This window comes from Talpa occidentalis, unplaced genomic scaffold, assembly GCF_014898055.3.
Source record: "Talpa occidentalis isolate TD23 unplaced genomic scaffold, MPIMG_talOcc4v2.1 talOcc4.6, whole genome shotgun sequence".
NCBI lineage: Eukaryota > Metazoa > Chordata > Mammalia > Eulipotyphla > Talpidae > Talpa > Talpa occidentalis.
The window spans coordinates 106,702,856-106,728,660 of record NW_023604972.1 but is presented as its reverse complement, the minus strand read 5'-3'; the positions used below and the strand labels follow the sequence as shown (position 1 = coordinate 106,728,660).

General features: G+C 39.2%; 1 protein-coding gene across 1 annotated transcript in view; it reads left to right on the top strand.

Annotated features, from left to right (window-relative positions):
* The first annotated feature begins 7,976 nt into the window (after positions 1 to 7,976).
* PCSK1 (proprotein convertase subtilisin/kexin type 1) overlaps positions 7,977 to 25,805 on the top strand; it is a 42,208-nt gene continuing 24,379 nt past the window's right edge. Inside the window, exons 1-6 of the mRNA XM_037530155.2 lie at positions 7,977 to 8,327; positions 11,383 to 11,487; positions 14,876 to 14,986; positions 16,875 to 17,021; positions 18,523 to 18,599; positions 23,659 to 23,747. Coding sequence (XP_037386052.1) covers positions 8,148 to 8,327; positions 11,383 to 11,487; positions 14,876 to 14,986; positions 16,875 to 17,021; positions 18,523 to 18,599; positions 23,659 to 23,747 — 709 coding nt within the window. The 5' untranslated portion in view covers positions 7,977 to 8,147. The remainder of the gene's footprint in view (positions 8,328 to 11,382; positions 11,488 to 14,875; positions 14,987 to 16,874; positions 17,022 to 18,522; positions 18,600 to 23,658; positions 23,748 to 25,805) is intronic.

Genomic DNA, 25,805 nt, shown 5'->3' with positions numbered 1-25,805 from the left:
GAGATAGGGGAGGAGAGGGAGCAGGAAAAAGCACTCAGTAATGTGATTCAAGTCTTTGGACCCAGTCTGCCTGGCCAGGTTTTTATTTCTTTTTAATGTTTTAATTACATGAGCCAATAAATTTCCCTTTTGTTGCTTAAGCAAGTTTTAGTTAGAATACAGCTCTTAATTTTCATTCATCTAACCAACTTTTGTTCCGATAGACAAAAATGTTACAAGTCAGAAGAAATGTTTTATAAAACTACTATTGATACTTGAGAATGTTCACAAAGAAGTGACAGGTAATGCAGGTGAATTTCAATTTAAGAATAAATCCATTCTACATGGGAGACACCTAAACAGGTGTCAAAGACACTAAGGAATACTAGAAAATAGAACAAGTATTTTTGCTAAAAGACTGTAGATGGTAAAAAATTCTAATTTCCACAAATGAACTGAAGGTAAATTTTACGAACTAGACTAATGGGCTACCATCTACCTCAGAAAAACATTATCAAAAACTTGGTTTGAATAACTCATTAAGAAAACATTGATCACTGGCACCCAGCATAACACAGAGCAAGTCAAATAAATGCCATTAAGGGAGCCAGGCCTATAATATTATATCTGGAGTTCAGCATATCAAGAGATAAAGTCTTTTTCCTATCCTTTTGAAGAGTCACTGGTAAGGTAAATTAGTAACAGTTTCTAGAGAGTAATGATTATTAAATCAATTAAGTTGTCAGAAAGATTCTGGTGGCTCTATTTTCTGTCCTTTGTGAATCTTTATTAATGAAGACACCAATAGAAGACACCAATAGAAGCCTAACTATAGTAATATAGAGCATAAGGCAAAGAATAAATCATCAGGGGATAAAATCAGATTCCAAACATTTTGAGAAACTAAAATTTAGCAGAGAAAGAAATAGCTCTTACATTTAGCCCTTTGCCTCCACACATACATATAACAAAACATAAAAACTGTGATGAGTCAGAGTGGAAATGTGACTTAATAACACATGTAACTACAGTGTCTCTAGTAGACTGATAGTTCAGCAAAAAAAAAAAAAAAAAAAAAAAAAAAGAGCTAGATCAGTTTTAGACTACAGCAGCAGGAAAAAAAATTAATTTCTTGCTTTAGTCAGCACAGGTTTGGCTAACTATACTACATTTAATTCAGGATGCCATATTTTTAATAGTATGTTTAAAAAGATCCAGAACAGAAAAGAGTAACCAGAATACAAAATCATTAGAAATATTGGTGATGTTTTACCTAGAGAAGGAAAAAAGAATCAATTGAGTACTCAAGCAAGAAAATAATCTGTCTTCAAAATGGAGAAGAGAGATTGAGGTTTGTCAGTGCAGTGCTACAAAACAAAATTAGCGTATTTGACTGGAGGAAGGTAACAAAGGAAAATGTATGCCATTATAAGGAAAATGTCTGTAACCAGCTGAGTCAAACCAAACCAAGAATGGGCTATTTGGGAAGATCAGGAATTATCAAAGCACTTGATAGGAATACTCCTGAGGAATGTCATAGTCTTAGGGAGATCAATTATTCTCAAACTAATTGCATATGAATCAATAAGGACTCATTAAAAAGGCAGTGGGAACTAAAAGACTGCATTCCTAACAGGATCCCATGTGATGCCTATCATACTGGTTTGTGGATCACACTGAAAAGGGAGGAATTAGATAACTTGTAAGATCACTTTTCTTAACTATAATTCTCACAGAATAATACAGAAAAATAAAGCAGAGAAAGTAGTTTTCTGAATGGTATTGTTTGAATAAAAAGAGCAAGCAGGGAATATTACCTAGAAATAGAAATGGGGAGGGCCTCCCCGGTGGCGCAGCGGTTGAGCGCTGGGTTGCAAAGCTGCCGGCGACCTCTTTGGCGCCGGTTCGATCCCCGGCTGCTCCCCGGCCACTGGAGGAGGGTCCCACATGGCGCGCAGACCTCTCCTGCCGCCCGCTGCTCCCCTCAGCAGTGTACTTCGGTCCTTCTGCCTGCTCTGCTCCCTGCTCTGGCTCTGGTGAATTCTCTCACCCTCCCGCGCTTCTGACTGTACCCAGTGCATGTATAAACAAAACGAACGAACAAACAAATAAATAAATAAAAAAAAAAACATGCCTCTATTAAAAAAAAAAAAAAAAAAGAAATAGAAATGGGGATGCTCCAAAATTGTCTCAGTAAATGCATATTAAAAGTAATCTATTCTAACGAAAGGCAAATTGTTAACAATTTTTAATTATTATTAATAATAATTTGTATATGACTGCATTTAATTATCCATTTCCATTTCCAGTGATTTTCAACAATGGGAATTATTAGTACTCATTTCTTCCATTTTAATAAGTCTACTCAATTTGCAACAGGGTGGTCCCCAGGAAAGGGGGAGGTTCCCTGCCCCACCCAAGGGAGGGTGGAGCTGAGCAGGAAAAGGAGAAGCTGCAGAAGAGACTGAGGAAGGAAGCAGGATGGAGCAAGGAGACCTGGAGGAGGCGCATGGAGCCTAGAGACACGTGAAGAAACTGCGCTTGTCTTTTGGTCGTGGACTAGGTGACACAGATGTGGGTGAGACCCGTGGGGAGGTGACAATGGCAGCTTTTATCTTGATGTTGATTTTGCTCTTTTCCTTCCGGGCTTGTCCAGTTGTTTGTGAACCTTTGCTGTGGGTCCCCACTGGAAGATGCTTTAGACTTGTAGCAGGCTTTGGGGCCTTGTTCTGGGCCAATCCCATTTGGATGGACTTTTACCCACGAGGGGACGGGTAACTCTGGATGCTTCATTTAGAAACTAGACTCTTTGCCTTACCTGTATTGTTTCCTAGTTTTATTAAAGTTCCTTCCCATTAAAGTCTCCTATGTTTTGTGTTGATGCGGCAGATGGCAGAACCCATTTAGAATAGGCAGTTTTGCGGGGTTTGGGCTGCCCCTCTCCCTGTCCTATAACAGATTCTATATTAAATTCAAATTTTTAATTGTGTGTCTAGTTCATTCAATAACATTCTTTCACAGTTATTCATCCACATGAGGCCTGTCAGTGTACAGTTTTTTTTTTTTTGCTCTATTTCTATAGATCAGTTTTCCAACCTATAAATTATAGATCTTTAGATATCTGACCAAGCAAATAGTTTGATCCTGGTCTCCTGTAAGAAAACCCATGATGAGTGGCAACTGGAAATGATAGCTAGCAACACCTACCTACCACTCATTGATCTGGTCTCAAGGCAGTAAACTGAACCAAGTAGAGTGTCTACCACTATGAGAACTACTTCAGCAACCGCTGCAAGTATGTTCCTTTACATCATGGGAAAATGATCTGTGGATGTAATGAAGGAGTTCATGTTTTAAGTACTCTATTAGTATAATGTTATAAGTACTCTATTAGTATAGCATACCTAGCAAAATTTCACCAAGAGAGTATAGACAATAAGAAAGAAAGTCAGTGTCTCTTTGAAGGTGCATCCCAGCTGCCAGTCCTAATATTAGTCTTCCTATATATTAAATACTTAAATGCATTTGTAGCAAAGTAAATGCATAATGACAAGTATAAAATGCATGTGTATTTGTCAATTTAGAATTTTAATATTGTTTTGTAATACTTGACATACAAAATTTAGGAAGATTCTAAATCTATATATGGAATGTCTCATGAAATTCCAATGGTAAATTTGGCAAGGAAATAAAAGTAAGAGCACTATATTATTTAAAATCAAGTTTGGCAAATTTTTAAATGGTTATAAATTTTTTTTTACTTTTTAATGTATTTATATATATTTTACATCATTATTCATTTTTGTGCAATGTTTGCTTTCTCCTCTCAGGTGCAGTCCCCACAAAATTTCCACCACCAATTCACCTGTGCACCATCACCATAGTCCCTTGTGCTCTTCCCTCCCCTCTTTTGATCCCTCTTCCTCCCCTGCAGAATGTCTCTGATTTATAGTTGCCTTCTAATTTTGTTTTAAAATGATTATTTTATTCTCTACTTGTGCAAATTAAAATTCCATTGATAGCAGTTATCAAGAATTTGAAGATAATTAAAATGTATTAATTAAAAATGATATATAGTCTTCAAATCATAAACTGATATAAAATATAGGAATATAATGTGATAGAAATACAGTCATTTTTTTCAATTTAAAGTTGTCTATTCAATTTTACATGTTGCAAAAAATGTTTTCTTTTCAAAATTGTGTCATATTGAGAAAATGTAATGAGATGCTTCTCTAACAAATCCCATATAAATATCCACAAATTTCATACTGTTTACCCTCATGTGCCAGGCAAATATTTTCTATATTGGGAAACACTGCTATATGTACATTTCCCTCTATAATATGTTATCACCAAGTATTTTTTAGTATAATTGCATACTAGTTAATCATAGACTTGTCTTAATATATACTTACTGTTGCCCAGAGGAAACAGGTAAGTCTACTAACAACTGGCAAATGTTAGTTATTTTTCCTCTACTGTTATGACTCTTAAAAATGTTGGAATATTATTCTGAGAGGCTAGCTTTTCCTGACCTGAACTGTCACATCATGTTCACTTTGTGATACATCAATTGAACACAATTTCACAATAGCAAAGTTTTTAAAAATTATTTTCTAAGGCTAAAGGGATATGATGATCTATAACTCTCTTGAAAACATATTCTTACTTCCTGCTCACCCTAGCCTTGCTCTTATTATTCTCTAAAAAACTTAATGAATGATTTACTGTATCACTGGGGAATTGAGAGTAGTCATAAAAGGCATGACACTCACTGGATAATTCATAATAGAAACACAGTCCTCTTTGGTCTCTGAATTATCCTGCTTTCTATATAATTAATCAGATGAATCAAATGCCATTAAAACCAAGTTACAGGTGATAACTGACTTTTCTAATTCATGATATAAAATACAGCACTGATGAGACTGGAGGCTATTATTGTGATCCACATAGCAGGGTTAGACACACCCTTCCTATAAAAAAGCTTAGATAGATGCTACATTTATTTGTACCTGTGGCCTTGCCAAACACTCATTTCTTCTGCATCTCCAAAACTGACAAATAAGGTCTGCAGAATAAAAACAATAAGGCAATTTCAGAGTAAATTACTGATATGCAACTACATCTAACTTTGTAATCATATTCCCCCCTAAAATCTACAGGCATTTTTATTCAGTTAAGAGTTAGAGAAAGTTCATATTCCACTTTATCCATCCATCCCAACTTAAATCTTTTTCTTAAACAAAAACAGAAGGCTTTTTCTTCATTACTTTTTTCTCATTAATAAATCAATATAAGGCCTCCCCTGGTGGCGTTGGTGATTGAGCAATGCACTGTGAAGCTGTATGCAGCCTCTGCAGCACAGATTCGATCCCAGCCAGCCAGTGAGGGTCCCACATGGCGCGCAGACCTCTCCTGTCTCTCCCACTGCTCCCCTCAGCAGTGTATTTCGTCAGTTTGCTTGTTCTGTTCCCCACTCTGTCTCTTGTGAATCCTCTCACCCTCCCACGCATCTGGCCTGTATCCCAGTTCTTGTATAAATAAATAAATAAATCTTTAAAAAAAACCAATATATTTCTGGAGTTACTATTAACTTAAGTTTTTGCTCTGTCCAAAGAATCTCATCCCTCTAAGAAGTCCCCACATATGCCAATTGAACCTGAAGGAGGACAAAGTACAAATGATACTCTTTTCTAAGAGACTACAGTTCTACATGTTCTACTGTTAAATCCTTGTATATGTTAGAATATATGTTAGAGGAGAAGCTGGTGCAGTCAACAAAGCAGATCAAGTTCTGCCAAATGGCTCTCAATATAGATACACAGGATATAGATACACATACTTTGAATAGGGTATCATCTTACTGTGAGAATTCTGGTTGCCCCATTAAGTATATCAATCACATATTTGCTTATTTCAGGCTTGTATAGTGCTTCGTTTAAGATAAATGCATCATTAATGAAACACTGGCCTTATTTCCAATGCTCAGCAAAACTGATTTACAAGAATAATATGAAAAATATTCCTGCTCTAGTAAAACTTACCATTCATGCTAAACATTTGTCATGAATGCCCTGTGCCTTGCAGCACAGAGCATCTGTCTGCTGTGAGAATGAAACACCTCAGAGAGCTTGAAGCCACCACTTACTTTGAGGTATGACAGGAAAGAAGACAGCTCACCCAATCATCAACCATCACATATGTACTTACAAAGCAGACAGAGAGAGCTATCAGTCTGAGTCCATTCCACAACATATCACCTGAGAGTTACTCACATTATGGTAATGCCCATTACTATATCACATGGCTTATTAACATTGACATTTATTTTGTCAAGAAGCTTTAAGTTTAACGAAATTATCATTCTAGTCCACAGTTTGGCAAACTTGGAGGTAATGAAGAATTAGGACTACACAGCCTCATCTTCCACCAAATCTCTTCATTTCTTTTCTGTTAAGAATATCTCCTTTTCCCCTTTCTCTACAAGCTTATATGCCTTCTTCCCAATCTTAGCCCTTTTCTTTGCTCTATCTCTAGAATGGGTTGCGCCACCAGGCGGTTGGGAGTTTAGAAAATGAAAAAACCTTTGCAGAGACTTTGACTCCCCTGTAATTTTACTTTTGGATTGAGTCCAACACCTCCCCCAATCTCCATATAAATAGTCACGAACATTAACCGAACCACACTTACCCATGCGGTCAGTGTTGTATTATTCCATTTTTTAAGGGGGAAAGGCACAAGTCAAAAGAAAACAGCTTGACTCTGACCAGTTGCCAAAGGGCTGCAGTCCTTGGCACGCAAAAAGAAAGGCTACTCCAGTCATTGTGGCGCTGTCCATTCCCTTGGTGCTGAATACTACACACACACACACACACACACACACACACACACAGGGCATTTCGCGCCAGGTTCAACCCCTCGGAATCTGAAAAGATTCCGCCTGGGGAGTCGGAATTCATTTCCGGGGTGGGGGAGGGGGCGTTATTTAGACGTTTGCTTATTCTCTTCCACGGGAAAACATTCTTCCACAAAGAGACACGTGCATTTTATGGGAAAGTATTGGCACAGTTTCAGTTCAACAAGAAAGTGAAGACCTTTAATGAAGGAAAAATGGAAAATTCAGAGTTAATGAAACCTGTTCTTTCCCTCCATAAGTCAACACAGCAGCATTTGTGTTGTTAGATCTCCTTGTTGATTTTAAACGAGAAAGATAAATTTCTGTTTAAAAATCATGTAATTAATTCTTTTTCTGAAAAGCACCATAAAGGTATTTGCAGTCAGCTCTGCGACACCTGGAATAGAATTTTAGACGTTGTTTCACTGGGGTTGAGAAACAGGGGAGAAAAAAGTTGTTAACAAAAATACATTGGAAAAAGTATTGGTTTAGCATTGTATTCAAGGAGATTAGATGAGAATCTGGGCGGCAGAAGTGTCCCTCCTCGCTGCCCTCCCAGCCTCCGACAGATTTGAAAGACCTAAGAGCCCTGTTGTCCATAGCGGGTGCTGGTACAAACAGGACCATTATAAGAACCCTTCCCTCCCCCTACCCCCTGCCCGACACGCACGAGATAATCAAATAAGGTATATACATATGTATTCATACATGTGTGTGTGCACAACGCACACACACGCACACGAATGACAGAAGGGAGGGAGAATGCTCGTGGGCTGCATTTCCAGCCTTTCTTTCTCGGTAGTTATATTCAAATAGGGCACTTCTCTGAGAAGTGAAGGAGTCTCTCTAGGCTACAGAATTTAAGGTCATACAGGGAGCAGACTTCACTGATCCCAGCAAACGGTTCCTTCCTTTTCTTAATCCCTCGCTGCTTATTTTAGCCGCTTCTCCACCCCCCCACCCCCGGGAATACCATCCAGATCTTAGTCCAGGTAGATCTGACGTCAAGAGATGGCTTTCGTCGATTTGACGTGTAAACACTCATTTCCATTCCGGCTGGGAAGGGCTGGGGCTCCACTCAGCCGGGAGACCGAGGCGCTGCACTGAGCGCTCGCCGCCGCCCAGCCTCGGCTCGCGCACCTCCCATCTGCTCCCAGAACAGCCGCGAGCGAGAAGTGGTCCTGAGCCTGAGCGAGTCTTTCTAGCTTTTACATTCTTGCTTCTTTCCCTTCTCCTTCCCACTTGTGTGCGAGCGAGTGCGAGAGCCATGGTGAAGCGAGCCTGGACTCTGCAGTATACTGCTTTCGCTCTCTTTTGCGCTTGGTGTGCATTGAACAGTGCAAAAGCAAAGAGGCAGTTTGTGAATGAATGGGCGGCGGAGATCCCCGGGGGACCGGAGGCAGCCTCGGCCATAGCCCAGGAGTTGGGCTATGACCTTTTGGGTCAGGTAAGAGTTTGCACTTTCACGAAACTTTCTGGGATCCTAGGGGACTGTCAAAACTGGAGCTCGATCTCCCAAGTGGAGCCCCAGGTTGCACTCTCCTGAGTCCAGTGTGGCAAATACTAGGCGCGTCTCTATCACTTGCCCCTGGTGCGTTTGGAGAGAGAAAGCTGGCGTTATTTATTGTTTAGGATGGGCGCAGCCAGGCAGAACCAAGCCGCTGCAGCTGGATAGAGATTTTTTTCTGTTGTGGGCTCTGGAATTGAAATCCGTTCCTGTGCGGTTTGGAAGAAATCTCTCTCCTTTCTTGTTCACGGAGCTTGAGGTGCACACAAGCTCTTATCAACCAAGTGCCCTGGGAGAGGCCGTGCTCTCTGTCCCCTGCAACCCACAGGGTCTGCGTCTGGGAGCCCACAATTTCCTTCTTTTCAATATGGCAGCGTCAGATACAAGTCCTGATGCAAGGGGCCAAGCAGGCTTGGGGATGCCCGCCGGCAGCCTTAGGGGGCAAGCCCAGAACTTTGGGAGAGCGCCAATGGCAGGACGCCGGATGCTGAGTCGGCAGGGTCACTGAGTGTCCTGGGGAGTCCGGGGGTGGGGGGAAGAGGTGGGTGAAAAGCTTGGGACCAACTCTGCTCCTCTACCCGAGTCCAGGTTTTCACCCGGAACTTGCAGTCTGAGCTTCCCAAGTTTGCAGGATCAGTCTCCGGGAAAGGTCAAGCTGCGGAATTGACTGTGAGGAAAGGATACATTTATTTCTCGTCCCTCAGTCTAACCCTGAGGGCTTTCAGATTGTGATGGAAAACTGTTGCCTGTCCAAGTGAGGATTGGTTTAATAGGTAGCTGTGAGTGAGAGATGGCTTTAACATATCAGGAAGGGGGCTTTTTAGCTGTGCAATTTCAGGAAAACCCCAAGGGGTGTGAGTTCTATTCTAAGCTTTCCTTATATTTGACTCAGAATCAAACTCTTGCCCCTGGCCTTGGAAGTTGGCGTGCATCGCCGCGGGGGTGGAAGGAGTTGTAAAACATTTTGGCGCGTTTTTTCTGGAGGCCGCTGAAGTCATGGATGAGTAATAGGCGTGGGCGTTAGCGATTCCATAGATCTAATACGCTGAGGAATAAGACTTCCCTTGCCAGAGGAGAGGCTTCATTCTCCAACTTTATAAGTAAAACTGTTTTTGAAATGCCCTGCAGGAAAGATCGGCTTCTCTGTAATCCAGTAGCCCACCAAAACTTTTTCTATTGCCTCCCTGCCCCCCCCCTTTTTTTTTTTTTGCCAGACTCCATGTTAGGGGCTGAGGAATAACAGGAATAAAAGAAACTTTCAGGGACTCAAGAACTCAGAGTAGACTGGCTTAGAAACAAGTGATTGCAATTGCATGTAATTGTGCAGTAATAGAAATTGTGCCTGGAGTCTCATTATTTGTGATTTGAATGAATGAAGATGAAAAGGAATTGGGGAGGGAAAAGAAGCCATTCCAAAGGAGGAAGCATTTGCACAGGGTTTTAGGAAGAAGAGTCAGAGGTTAACAGGAAAATATGATGAGATTGGAGAAGGCATTCCAGGCATAGAAACAGCTGTAGGGAACCAGGAAGACAACACGAAAGCAGCTTTCTAATAAGTATGGAAACTTCAAGGAATTGTTGGGATCTAAAGAAAGAGTGAGTAGTGGTTGGAATTGTACTGGAAATCTTGTGTGTTCCATTGGTGGGGGGAGAGGGGAAACTTGGGTACTTAATCCTATATCCTTTGGGCAGCTAAATAGCACTGATAACCATGGGAACAGATTGGGGAAGGAAAAAATTAAATCCCTCCTGCTTTTTTCATTTGTTATCCCTAGACACACATCCAAAGGTGTGTGGCCTATTCATTTTGGGAACTGCTTTTCAAAATCTACACTATAAATGCCCAAACTAAAAAAAAACATTGTCAGTATTCTTTGGAGGCTCTTTAAGGAAACGATGGCATAGCCACAAGAAGCTTTAAAAAATAGTAAGAAAAATCATCTATATTTACATGTAATTTGTATATGTTATATTCTGTCTAGCCATTTCATTAGAAATGACATTATTAATAACATTTGAAATATATAATTCTTTGTAAAAGACTTGATAGTGCTTTCCTGGTTCTGCTTATTTCTCCTTCTGTTTACACAAATTTTAGCATCACTATCTTGAGGCTCTTAAGACTTCTGGATAAAGTTAAGATTAAGGGAGTGACCAGTAGCACAACCAGTTGACAGCAAAGACTCACCTAAGTATGGGTGATGTCTCAATCCACTCAATCTGCAGGTTATAGCAGATTCACTCCTGCTCAGAGTTGGAACAGGACCTTAGCATCTGTATTTAAAAATTCTCTGGATTATGAGAAACACCGATTTATACAATGTTATTCTTCTGAAATACTCCATTGTCAGTGATTTCTCTCTTTAAAAATACAAAACATCTAGAGAATGTGGTAGCTTCCATTTAAGTACTGTTTTGGACAAAGGGACATTGGCTTAAAAGAATAATGAACATAGTTCTAAATAGTTTTTTGATAGTTACCCACAAAAGTTTGCACACTCCTACGTGGAACACCTGTCCTAAAAGTGGCATGATTTGTCCCCAAAACCTTGAATTACTAAAAGGTGAAATAGTTACTACCAATAGCTTATAGCAATCATTGTTACGGACTTTATGGATGTACTGTATAACAAAGAATTGTTTTCACTGAATATGGTACTGATCATACATAGTACCCAAAGAGTTTGCTTGCTTTTCCAGTAATGAGACAATTTTTTTTTGAGAAATATCTACCACATAAATATTGTCACATAAAAAAGCAAAAGCAATTCCTTTGACGTATGTGAAGCAGAAACATGACCCGTGTCCAAATGATAATAGCATGAGGCTCATCTCATTTACTACACTGACTCAGAGAGGGAACCTTCTATCAGTGTCTTCCTCTTGAAGAAAAAGTTACCTTCAAGTACACTCTCTAAGTTAGTCAGGTTTCAAAATAGCCTATAAATACTTATTTTGTGGAGTGGATTTTTATTTTACCTTTTTTCTCTTGTAGATTGGCTCACTTGAAAATCACTACTTACTCAAACACAAAAACCATCCCCGAAGGTCTCGAAGGAGTGCTCCTCATATCACTAAGAGATTATCTGATGATGATCGTGTAAGTGCTGTGCAGTGTCTTCAAACTAGTGACTGACTTATCTGCTTTGTTTATGATTGTCAACAAGAGCGAAGGTGCTTTGTAAATGTGATTCTTTTTCATTATGATCCAATTATTATCTGCATTTTTTCTTGTTTTTCTATAAGATTATAGGTATATATAATGATAACTGGATTGGGTTGGTTGAATTAACTAATTGTGTATATACAGTTGTGTATATATATAGTCAATGGGCTGATATATATATTGTATAAATAAAATGTCAGCTCATAATCCGATCTACGAGCATAACAATGAATACTGAAAATCAAGTGGTAACACTAATAAAAATGTTTGGCAATACAGTCTCTCAACAACCTCCTATTATATGCCTATTGTGTACCAAGCACTTTAATAACCGGTGTGAGGCGCCCAAAGAAATGCAATATATGAAACTTCCTTTAATTACAGTGTAACTCTAAAGCATTCCACCATGGGGGATGGCAGGGCTTTAATTTCATGTCTTCATAAGGCAAATGTTTCCTTAAGTATTATGCTATTTGATCTTGTATACATATTCAATGATTAGGCAAAAGCAAGGAGTATCTAGAATGAACATAGGTAGTAGTTTCAAGGTTGACAAACATCAATAGAAATATAGACTGTTGGAAGTATTGCAATTTGCATACACTATGTTGTCTTTTCTCAAGAATTTTTCATAGAAATTTATTCTGCCTGGACTTATGTCTGTAAACATTTTCTGTTGTTCAGATACCCTAGGGAGTTATGGCAGTTTGGTGAGAGATAGAGCACTTTAGCTTCCTGGGGGAAAATAAGCTTAAGTGACAGAAGGTGATAGAACTGTTGAAAGTACATGGAATTCATGAAACCTGTGGAATAATTTGCTATTTTTATTTGTTCTGTACCTGATAGAATTATAGAAAATGAAGAAGACAAGTTATGAGGGCAAGCATGGTTGGACCTAGGTTACCAATGTTCAAATGTTAAAGAAGCAACCGTACCCTAAATACTGTATCTGGATAGTGAATGGCAACCCGCAGCTCATTTATACCTGCTACTGGCCCTTTTATTCAAGCAATAGCCAGATGTGAGAAGCCAAATCAAAGCTCCTGAATATTATTTTGAAAATTTCTTGTCCAGTGAGGTCTTACCACTAACCATCCCATGGCAAATGACTCAGTCATTGTAACTAGAGACTCTGAAAATTATGACAACTTACAACAATCTGACCAGACTTAGTTCTTGGACAAAGCGAAAAACAAATGTACCTGTCTGCCTAAATTCATGCCTGACATGAACACACAAAGAAGTCAAAATGATCTCCTCAGCTTCATAGGAGAAAATTAGACAGAGTGGAAAATACCTATTACTATTGTTACTCCAAGTATCTCACTAAAATGAACAGATGGCTCAGTTCTATTCTTTGCATAGCTCCTTAATAGTTTATTCAGGGAGAAATCCTAAGGCATAATGAAAAAGAGCTAAGAATTTACTCTCTAACATAATTTCCTAACAAGGGAGTCTATATCATCCTATAAAAAGGTATCCCTCTTTTGCTATCCCTCATCTGTCTCCACCCCAGCAGCATTCTGCTCCCCAATATACTTTACTAGGGATAATCTGATCTGATCTGATCTGATCCCTACTAGTTGAATTAAACTACTCCTCCCTCTTCCTTTGGGATCTGCATAGACTATGGAATGTGAGTGAAATGGGGAATGGGGGCTTGCAAAGGGGAAACAGGTGTTCTTTGGATTGTGGGGATGAAGTGGGGGGAAGATGCAGTTGTACAGAGAATAGAATTAGAAATCTTATCAAGGTGGGCAGGGGAGTTGTCCCCAGAATAATTTTTATTTTAGGAAAAATTCTAGAAGTCATAGAAGCTTGCAGTGGAAGTTTATATTAGATAATTTTAATGTTCTTGCCAGATTAAATAGATTATCTACAATTAAAATTAAGTACATTGTCCCTATCATATACACAATAGAAAGACACCACCAATTTGCTCTATTCTATTCGGTCTATTCTTCCAGCGATTAATACTCGATTTGGAATTAATGATACAATCAGAACACTGTTAAAAATAATTGGATGTTTATCTGATCAGGTGACAGTGATTCTTCTTCTATTCCATTTTTTAAAAATTGCTTTTGATTTTAATTTTATTGCTCCTTTTATTTGTATGGGAATAATATTCTTTCAAATTAGCCCTCCGAAGTGTAGCAATATACTGTCTTTACAAGTCTGTTAATGAAATCTCTAAGTATAAGTGATTCTCTCCCTCAAAGATTAGTACTTGGGCCCTAACAGTAAGCTTCCAAAGACCAGCTCAGAAGACAGGCAGTATATTCCAAGCAATGAGGTATTTTAAGCTAAAACAATTAAGCTTGGAAACATAGGCACTTTAAAAGTAAATTATAGTGACTAATTTCTACCTCTCAAATCCCTCCCAATGTTTATAATAGGTTTGCGGTATATTTTCTAATTGGAAATTCAAGATGGTTTTATCCTTTAGTTGCAAATTATTTTTGGATCTGACTCATGAATACTCTCACACTAACAATATCCCACCACACACTGGACTGTCATCCTGTGTGCAACAGAGAGGATAATTTTTGGGTAAGAAACAATCATGTTACCCAGGAAATAAGAGCATGGTATTATCTCATAATGAATATAACCACAAGGCAGCCCCTCACCCTCTCAGGGCCTCAAGTATAATAGGATTAAGCCATAAATGTGGAGAAGGTAATTTTTGTATTGTCAGATCTCTTTGCATAATACATGAGACTAAATTAATGGCAAGTGTGCATGGTCAGTAGTGCATATTCATCACCTTGGATCTGTTTCTCATATTAAATACTCGTAAGCAGGAGGCTGCAGCAAAGGGGAGCCAGAGTTTTGAATTCTCAAAGATACAGTATTTTTCTTGTATTGTGTAACATTTGTAATGTCTACCTTTTGCATGTAAGGAAAGAGAAATTAAGCTATACCAGCACCATAGCTGCAATATGTGGCCTCTCTAGCTTATTGATTTATTCTATGAAAATGGACAAATTCTCAGGTCTGGAGTCTTGGAATATGAATATAAAGATGGATGTTATGGTCCATTTGCTCATGAAAGTAAGCTGAACAGTTACTTGCACAGTGATTACTGACCGCTTCTCCTTCCCGTAAAGATACACTTTATGTAATAGAGGGAATGTTTATGGCCACAGTGGGCCATTCCTTCTTCTCACTCAGCTGTCAGTCTGACCTGTAGTGAAATGAAATTATTGTAGAGATGCCTAAACTCTGTTGGAAAGGGCATTGGAACTAGTTAGAAGGAAGGTGATCCCATATGGATGGCTATGTGACTGTCAATTTTCTTGGTATAAAATCCTTGTAGGTGATATGGGCTGAACAACAGTATGAAAAAGAGAGAAGGAAACGTTCAGTTCTAAGAGACTCAGTACTAAATCTCTTCAATGATCCAATGTGGAATCAGCAGTGGTACTTGGTAAGTACCTGCAGAAGGACTGTGTGGGATATGGGTTGTTTCTCTTGTGATGTTTGCACAATGCATTTTATTTAGTGATGAAGAATTCAGCAGAGGGCTATGTTATCTGGAGACTAGGGAGAATGGGACCTTTCATGATCTGAATCTTCTGTTTAAGATGAGTGTCTTAAACACAGATTTTGAGCTGCTAATAGAAGAGGTGTTGTTGCCTTTTTGTCTCCGTAAGCTCATCTGGAGTAAGTACAGATGAATCATGTCTTACAAGTTAATGGATCCAAAACAGTACTCATGAAAAAAATCACACTTAGTCAAAGTTATTCTTGAGCACCCTTTAAGTCACTCCAAGAGTACAGTAAACATGGTTCAGTATGAACAGCCCTAACTGACATTTCTCACATGCATGCTACAGGTAAGAATTTCTGAAGTAGGCTAAGGAAGGAAACAAGTGAAGTCTATTTGCAGACTTGTAAGCCATTCTATCTTTAAGATAGTTACAAAATTCTTACTGGTGTGAAGAAATTGTGATTTTTCCTACTTAAGGTGGTGTTCTCCATTCTGTTGTAATATCAAGCCTCTATAGTAGTAATTTGGGTTAACAGAAGTGTTTTTTGTTGCGACTATTACAAAAAATAATTTTCCATGATAATATAAGGCTTAGGTACCCTGTTGCATAATGGATTTAAGAAAAGAGATCAATTTTCTTAACACTTAGCGTAAACAATACTAGCTCACTCCAGCAGAAGAGGCTATTAATAAACATTCAGGCATGACTGTGTGCCAAATACTATTCTAAATGTTTGATATGAATTCACTCACTTAATTCTCACATTATGTTGTAGATAAAGTAATTGTGCCCATTCAACAGATAAAGAAAGAGAGACATTGGCAATTTGAGTAACTTTCCAAAATCACATGGTTACTGGTGTTGGATCCATAATTCATGGCTCCACAGGCCATATTTCTAATAACCACACTCTATAATTATTCTTGTGACCAGCACAAAGACCTCCTTCTCTGACCTTGGCCAAAAATCTGTGATTCAGCTTCACATTGGCCTAGTAAGTTCTGTTTCCCTTACCTCTTTCTGAAGAGCATCAGCCAGGGGGAAATCCATATATTTCTATTTTTTGATTGATCTCATTTATAAATTTCTTATTGACCTTTTCACCAGATGCCTGACTTTTTTCTATTGCATCTTTCTGAAATTCTTGGTGATATGTTCATACCTGTGTTCCTTTGCAGTCTGTTTACCCCTACAGTCCCCCCACATAGTAACTATCAGTTTAGTTATCTGAAAATGAAAACTCCAGATCTTCTCTCAAGCAAGATACTTGTTCTTAAATCAGTCATATTTAAAACAGGCAATTAAATTACAAGTCTTGGCCAGAACACATTTCCCTGAGCATTCTAAGTTCTGTTTTTTTTTTCTTTCAAAAAAGTCATAAAACATCTATGAATGACTGTGAGCCAGACAATATAAAGTAGGTTCAGCATGGCAATGTAAGCTCAGCATTTTCAGGGAGATGGAAACATAGAACATCAAATAAAGCTTCAGTAGATGAAAAGATTGAACATGTAATTATAAATGAAAGAAACTTAGGGACAAACTTTTTCAAAGCCACATAGTTGAAAGAGAAGGGGCACGGGGTGATTCATCCTTCTGAGTGATTTTCCATTGGAACAACTGGGAGAAGAACAGCACTCTGATGACTCACTTGGCCCTACCCTCAACTTTATTTTTATTTTACCTAATTGCCTTCTTCTAAAGAGTGACCCCAACAAAAAGAATGATGGGTCTCCAGAATGGAGCTTCAGTTATAAATTTGCAGTAAGAAAATTGTGTGTGTGTGTGTGTTTTAACCAATGCTTTTTCACTTTTCTTCACCAGCAAGATACTAGGATGACTGCTACCTTGCCCAAGCTGGATCTCCATGTGATACCTGTTTGGCAAAAAGGCATTACAGGCAAAGGAGTTGTTATCACGGTACTGGATGATGGCTTGGAGTGGAACCACACAGACATTTATGCCAACTATGTGAGTCTGGGCCCTCCCATGACTGCAACTTAGGGAATTGTCTGTATAGACACACAATTAGAGTTTGTTTTCAATCAGTTGAAGACTACTCTGATATTGGCTCCCAAAATGATGGAACAAGGTTTTACCTCATCCTCCCATCAGTCATATGAACATTTTTTTGTACCAGTGAGCACTGAAGGAATTCAGTGGTGCCAAGGAATATCCAAAAGCATGTGCCTTGGGGTTGGAAGTAGGCACCTACACCAAACAAATTATTAAAAGTTATTCAGACTCTATGTTACTCTGTCTTCAGGGTAATAAGACAATTAAATCAAGTCTGATGCCAGAGATCATATCCACAGTCGTCTTCTTTGCATCCCTATTGGTCACTTTTCTCTGATGTTGTAAAGTTACATGAGTATGATTCCTTCCATGAAAATCAAGAATGCATACCACACAGTACAAAATGACAAGCTGAGAAATGAAAAGTTTGCTAGAAATGGAAAAATTTCTAAGTGAAAATGATTTACTTAATTGTTCATGAAGTTCTCCATCACATCTTAGATTAGTATTTTATCTTTAAGATTATTTTTTGCTTTTCTCATATCCTTCCACTCATCCAACATTCTGTAGTTAAAGAACAAAGGAAAGGGGAGAAAAAGGTTAGCAAAAAGTAGGAATTATTGAAAGAAATTGAAACGTAACAGTAAAGGTTGATGGGTTTCCTATGTGGAACATGCTTAAGTGTAGCAGTCTGGTTGGAAAGGGGGGGAACTTTTAATTAACTCATTAATTAGTGCATCTGGGAAGGCTGGAGATCACTGTAGACCTGTACTGCACCCAACAGCCACCTCTTTGCACCTATACACATAAGAAAGATGAGTGTCACAGTGTCACTAACTAGCTCTATAGCGTAGTTGAGTCATTCAACTTCCCTAGGCCTCAACTTTCTCATTTTAAAAATGAGGTAGGGCCTCCCCTGCTGGTACAGCGGTTGAGCACTGGGCTGCGAAGCTGCCCGCAGCCTCTGCAGTGCTGGTTCCATCCCCGGCCACCAGTGAGGGTCCCACATGAAGCGCAGACCTCTCCTGCTGCCCGCTGCTCCCCTCAGCAGTGTATTTCATCAGTTTGTCTGTTCTGTTCCCCGCTCTGGCTCTGGTGAATTCTCTCACCCTCCCATGCTTCTGACTGTACCCAGTGCTTATATAATAAATTAATAAATCTTAAAAAAAAATAAAAAAATTAAAATGAGGTTATTGAACTAAGTGAACTCTGTTTCTTTCAGGTTCTATGAGCTATAGGTTTGGCAGCATTCAATGAGAATTGGATGCTGGATTGCTTTGCTGTGTACATCATCTCTGTGCAGTTTATGAGTATAATAAGGCTCAGTGACTGGACCTGAAACTCTGAAATGTAGACTTTGTAACTGTCAGCCCAGATAGGAGTGGGGCAGGAGAAGAACACTTGGGAAGTGATACTTTTCAAATGATGCTACAGTATTGTTTTGATGTCTTTTTAGGATCCAGAGGCTAGCTACGATTTTAACGATAATGACCATGATCCATTTCCCCGATATGATCCCACAAATGAGAACAAGTGAGTAAATGTGGATTTGGTGGGAATGGTTCTTCAAAATGCTTTTATCTAATTTGAGAAAATTGTGCTGTAAATATGATCTACACTTCAGCTCTCAGAAAATGTTCATATACGCCATCTATACCGCAGTATTTTGCTGCTTTAAAAACATAAACTAGATCTTCTATTTTGACATTCATTTTGGCTTACAGAATGACATTTCAATTAAACTTCTTTTAGTATTATGAAATTCTCCTTTCAAATGTTACTGAATAGTTATAGTTCCAGAAAGAATGCTTGGGACATAAGAGTAAAAACATTGAGCTTCTGAGAATCTTTTACTTTTAGCAACATGCCTGATGTTATTCTTGAAAAGAAATATAAATGCCTGGGCCTCCCTGGTGGTGCAAGAGATTAAGACACAACCTATGAAGCTGTCTGTAGCCACTGCAGCACAAGTTTGATCCCCGGCTGGGGAGATACCCAAATGGTGCAGCAGACCTCTCCTGGCTCATCCGCTGCTCCCCTCAGCAGTTTATTCCAGTCAATCTGCCTCTTCTGTTCCCTACTCTGTCTCTGGTGAATCCTCTCACCCCCACACCACTGGCCTGTACCCCAGTTCTTGTATGCACAAATAAATAAATCTTAAAAAAATATAAATGACCAAGATAGCAAATCCCCCTCTCATAGCCACACACATACCAGCCCCCAGAAGAGCATGCCCAGATGTCAGATGAGAGAAATAGACTTGAGGCCTGGCCCTTGAATCTCTAGAAAATTGAACTACCTTTTAGCCTGTTTCCATGCTCCTGCAGCGTGTTCCAGAGCTAAATGGAAGAGAGAGAGGATAGCATCTGACTTCTAAATTAATGTCCTCTCTGGAGCAGCCTTAGGGTGATGAAGAGGGCCAGGAGTCAAACTTGCCAAGGCAGGAGACTAAAGAAAGACTCAGAGGCAAGAGACTTTTTAACCTTCTTCCTGACCTCAAAAAAACTTCATTCTCTGTGCACACGGTCAAGAGTCAGTGCCCATATGTCATTGTCCATGTGTGCTTTATAATAGTACCTCTTGCGGGTTTCAGTGAGACAGTTCCATATCTCTTTGTTTGATCCACCCAAAAGGGACTTGTTCCAAAGAGGATCAAAAGCAAGCAAAATTAGAGCTTACTGCTGCAAGTGGAAAGGGAACGAGCAAAGCAATGGGAAACCACTCATATCTTTACGGATACCACATGGAGACCTCCTTCTGCCGGATGATTAGCCATCTGAGTCAATCCAGGTCTCTCTCCCACTCTTCCTCACTTACACTTTCTATTTACCTTTTCCTTTATTGTCTCTCAGAACTCCTTTGTGACTGGGGCAGTTAATACTGACCTAAAGTTTCTTTGGAACCCATCAAAAGGTACTTATTTGTGCCCAAAATTTCTGTGCTTCCAGAGCACAGTACACTGAGGATCTTCTGTACAGTGTAGTGTTAGCATGACAGAGACAACCAGTTAAGAGCAGTGACTTTGCTGTGAGATTAGATCAAATTTTAGTTCTACCACTTAGTAGTTGAGTGACTATGTACAAATTATTTAACTTCTTTGTGCCTCAGTTTGATCCTCTTCTAAAAAATGCAATAATAATACTGCTTCATTGGGTCATTATGAACATTAAATGAATTTATATGTCTAGTTGAATTGGAAAGTATCTGGTACATGAAAAAGCTGAACATTGGCTATGATGGTGATGTCACTGGCATTGATATTGATGATGATGCTGATCAAAGTTTCTTATTTAGCAACTAAGCTAGACCTTTCAATGAGATATCAGCATGACCCGAATAATATCATCTGATAGGAGCAGAAGCAGAGACAAGTCAATTTGCTGATTCAATTCAGAATCTACTATTTGAAAATTACACAATAAGCTACTATCTCTCAGGCTCCTCTTGACTATCAGTGAAAAAGGTAACACCACTATCATTTGTCAAAATATTGTCCTTCTAGCATGTTATCAGAAATAAATCCTTTAGGTTTGAAAAATGAAGGCCCCATTTTGTCTTGGCCATTACAGTAGTTAAAGACTTATACTCTTTCCAACCTATCTGTGTTGCTGCTGTTCTTTATTATGATGCAAATGATAGTAATAAAAGCTGCATTTTGAATTCTCCTCTGCAAATCAAAAGAAGATTCACTAAATAAAAAAAATCTTAAAGTGCAGGTAACTCTTACCATTAAGCTGGCATGAATCTGCATTCAGTATTTTAACACCAATTACAGATTATTTTCCTAATTAAATAGCATGTGTGACAAGGATATTTTAACCAGTATAATAGTACTCTTTAAACTATCCTGTGGGATAATTTCTTAAAAATCAATTTGTTTAAATGCCAGTTACTACCATTGTTCTAAGATAAAAGAAGGTCTTTTATATTAGAGCCTGATTTAAGGAAAGCGGGGGGTAAAAAAGTGCCAGACCTACGAAGAATGACACAGAGCCACTTGATAAAGTCTTCCCTTATTCTCAAGATGTGGAGGACAGAGGTGATAATAAGAAGAGGAAAAAATATCAACCCAAATTTGAATCATGGGGCCTCCCCGGTGGCGCAGCAGTTGAGCGCTGGGTTGCGAAGCTGCCTGCAGCCTCTGCAGCGCCGGTTCAATCCCCGGCTGCTCCCGGCCACGGGAGGAGGGTCCCACATGGCGCGCAGACCTCTCCTGCCACCCGCTGCTCCCCTCAGCAGTGTACTTCGGTCCTTCTGCCTGCTCTGCTCCCCCCTCTGGCTATGGTGAATTCTCTCACCCTCCCTTGCTTCTGACTGTACCCAGTGCTTGTATAAATAAATACAAAATAAATAAATCTTAAAAAAAATTTTGAATCATGATCCTACCACACCTTTCTAGAACATAGTCCTCAGTATGAAAGGAAAGAGAAAGAATAGGTTGTGTTACATCATATCACTTTTAGGACAGAGGTACAGTTGCTGACGATGTTTGCCATAGGTTGATTCCATTGGCACAGGCTGGAGACTTTGCCCTGAATTCTTTGCTATCTTAGGTCTTGTCACCTGTATAAGTGGAAATACAGGTTGTGGTGACTTCCAGGAGCACAATTCATAGGCATTAGCACTGAATTTCTCCTGCAGAGGCAAAGAGAGCTAATTCATCAGAGAAACATAAGATTCCTTGTATATTTCCAGCAGGTACACATCTAAGAGAATCAGTGTATTGTCAGGCAGCTGCTGTTGCAAGTGAGAGAATTGTAACTCAAAGATTCATTAAAATGGGGATTTAAAAAATAATTTCACCCAAGGGATACACTAGTATCAGAAGATCCTGGAGCCCAGATAATGTGCCTTCAGGACACCAACTACTCAGGCCCCAGGTCCTAGATCCCCTCTCTTCCACTTAGCTTCATTCTCAGAGAATCTTGCCTGGCAGGAGATCCACAGGGCTCACATGGAACTTAACACTCAAGATTCTAGAGAAAGAAAGAGTTCTTGGGGCCTCCCTGGTGGTGCAGTGGGTTGAGCACCGCGCTGTGAAGCTGTCCACAGCCTCCACAGCATGGGTTCAATTCCCGGCCAGCCAGGGAGAAACCCACATGGTGTGGCCGATCTCTCCTGCCTCACCCACTGCTCCCCTCAGCAGTGTATTTAGGTCCGTCTGCCTGTTCTGCACCCCGCTTTGTCTCTGGTGAATCCTCTCATACTCCTGTGCCTCTGACCTGTACCCCAGCTCTTGTATAAATAAATAAATCTTTAAAAAAAAAAGTTCCAGAATCTGCATAATCCTTGAAAACTCTGTAGAAGAAGGATAGACTCACAAGGTGTGAGGGAGAGCCACTTCCCCAAAGGATAAAATGCTATATTGACAAAAAGGACAAAGATATCTACTGCATTACAGAAGATCTCAAATGAAAGATAATTATATTGCTCTGACTTAGGATTCCTATCCAGTATTAGCATCAAGAAGCAGGAACATCATTTAGTGGAAGGAGACCAAGAAATCATCTTTGGTACTTTGGGGGAAGTGTATAAGTGAAACGGAATTATTTGGGGTGTCCCAGTAATTTAGAATTTCTAAATTCCATGCCAGGCTATACTACTAGATGTCCATGGCAGTGGTAGCTGGCTAGCAGAATTGCTTAAAACTAACCTTTTTTTCCTTTTCTTTTCCTCTATGTCAGTATATTTGATCAGTAGTTCCTCCAAGGCACCCACAGCTTCACACAGCTCCAAGATGTTTCCATAATGGAAAAAACTCATGAAGAACATTCACCATGAAAGTGCTCTTGACGTACTGACCCTCTTGAGGTCAGGGCAATAGTGGGAAAGAATTCAGAATTGATGATTTAATGGCAGAATTTGCTTTGTTTTGGAATTTCCCCCCAAATACTCTGAAATCATCAATTACCATCTTTGCCTGATTACAAAACCAGTATTTTTCAGGCTTCTCCCCCCAGTCAGAGTTGCAGGAGCATCCTGGTTACAGTTAATATGTGGTGTGCTGTTAAAATCTCAACCTCTTCCCGGTACCAGAAAACCCTCAGCTGTTTAAAGTCTTGTATATGGTTAGAAGAGGAGAGTAGGGCTTGAGAGGAAATTATGTTCTACCGTATCCTACTAGGACTGGTCCAGGATAATCTAATCCAAAGAAGTCACTGGGGGGAATGCGAGGAGCCATTTCACTACCAAAAAGGATTGAGTCAGTACCATTTCTTTGAAATGGTTTCTGAAAGTATCAGAGTTGCTCATATTAGTATCAATAGTTAATACTTCCTGGGTTCTTACTACATATGAGCCACTGTTCAAAATGTTCTACACACAATATCTCATGGATGTCACAACCCTTTGAGGCCAAATAACCTACTCAAGGTCATACCGCTAATTGGTGGCAGAAAGAGAATTTGAACTCACCACATTTGGCTCCAGTGCTGTGCTTTTCAACTCATACCTACACTTCATCTAGTACTGATAGGAAGAAAAGCAGTGCAAGACTGACCAATTGTTAATGTATCTATGCACCATGAGTTCCTATATGAAACAAATGTTTGTTCTCATTTATATTTTCTAATTCCTATTTTTTAATCCTCAGACATGGGACCAGATGTGCAGGAGAAATTGCCATGCAAGCAAATAATCACAAGTGCGGGGTTGGAATTGCTTATAATTCCAAAGTTGGAGGTAAAGCAGAGGAACATTATGGTAGTTTTGCACTTTAATTTGACACTTGTATAACTCAATGTAAATGAGGTGGGGAAGGAGGGACTTTTCAACAACCAGAGGAAGAAATGAACTCTATGAAAAATTTGCCACAGAATTTGACTGTGATTTGCAAACAAATCAATGAATCTGGATTCCTGGCAGATGATAACTGAATATAGCCATGCTTCTTTGTGGGGGAAAAAAATGGAAATGTTGAATAGCTTTTGAAGCAAATCTAATTTTCTCTGTGTTCTGATTTAGAAGGGTTTGTTATTGAGAGCTTGCTAAGGGAACAGAAGGAGGAGGTAAATTTAGTCAAAGACATTCCCTGACTCTCAATTCTGTAGTCCTTCATTTCATAGCACAGTTTTTAAAAATAAAAAGAATACATATGTGTTAAATGAAGGAACCTAAGGTTATCTTTGACAGCAAGAATCTAGAAGCTCTTATTACTTTAGTCAGTGTCTTTTTGGGGAAACATGTAGGTTCCATCAGGACAGTTTATTAAAGGAATTATAAGTTAAAGGTAAATGACAAAGCCCCCAAAATGTAGGCAGATGCTACCATCTTTAGACATAAAGGAGCAAAGGAAGGAGAGGTCAGTGGAAACTGGAGAGAGGAAGTTGTGAACGTAAGAGAGAGTTTGTGGACAGGAGCTGTGACCTTGAGCATAACTATACTGCATTAGGCAGGGAAGATTCAGGGGAACCTTTCATTCCTCACCTTCCTGCTGCTGCCTTTAGTTGGTTGAACCCAATGGGAAGGCATTTATATAGTCTATGTTCCTTTGGAGAAAGGTGGAGAGGATTCTGCAGGGGCTCCGAGAATAAAACGATGTCTCTCATCCTCCCACGACTCCTACCTCAGGCTTCCAAAGCCATGCTATAAACTTTGAGTTTGTTTTCAAAAAGTATGAACCACAAAAGCAGATCAATTGTAGAACATGTCAGTGATGGTAAAGTTGATTTAAACACCACATAAGTATATGTTGAATTTGGTTACACATTCTCTTTTAGAAACTAATAAAAAAATCAAACAAACAATAAACAGCCTGGCATATATAATGCATTCTCTGCTAGTAGAGCCCATACTTAGATTTTCAATGTCATTCCTGATTCCTTTGATGCTAGCCTCTTCAAAGTTAATTTAAAGAAATGAAGGCAAAAGCACAAATTATGTAATCACTTAGAAGAAGAATTTACTTGTCTAGTCATGATGAGCTAAGCAGCTATAGTTTGTGAGAGAATGGTCTGATCCCTTCATTTTATAGAGGAAGAATTAAACAAGGGTCTTAAGGTTGTTTGTGGCAATGTGGATATAAAACACAAGACTTCTGATTTCAGGTCTAATAATTTTTTTCATGACTCCATCCCTGGATGGTGTAACCCCAAATGCAGCTTTTTGAAAAATTATATCCATTTATTAGGCATCTGTTTTGTGTCTATTACTTATCTTACAACACATGATGGGTGGTATATCCTGGAAGTTAACAGTAGATTTGGGTGCCATATTTCTGGGGTTCAGGTCCTGGCTCCCCAATTTCAAGCTGTACGACCTGAGTTCATATGTTTATGGTCTATAGAATGGTGGCTGCATATAGAATACCCTTAGTGCATGAGAAATTGAGGTCCAGAGAAGTTAAGCAAATTTACCAAGATCACAGTGCTAGTAACTAGGACTGGCATTTTTTTTCCTCCAAATACATTTTCAAATATTTTTTTCCTACAATTATGACTTTTCACTGATCCTGTCAATTACATGTTCCTTTACCTTTGTTCCATAGTAAATAATACTGTGAAAAATCTAACACTGTGCACTCCTTTGTATTTATCAGCCTAAAGCCATGTAGCTGACTGTATCTGTCTAAATTGCTTTTGCCTTTGTGGTTCTTGAAATCCTGAGTCTGATGATGGGCGACAGCCTGTTGGGAAGCACCAAGAGTCACTGCTTCTGCCTACTCCTGATGAAAAATGATTCCCCCTCAGGAGTGAAATCCATGGCAATGATTTCATCCTTGAGATTATTTAGAAGAAAAGG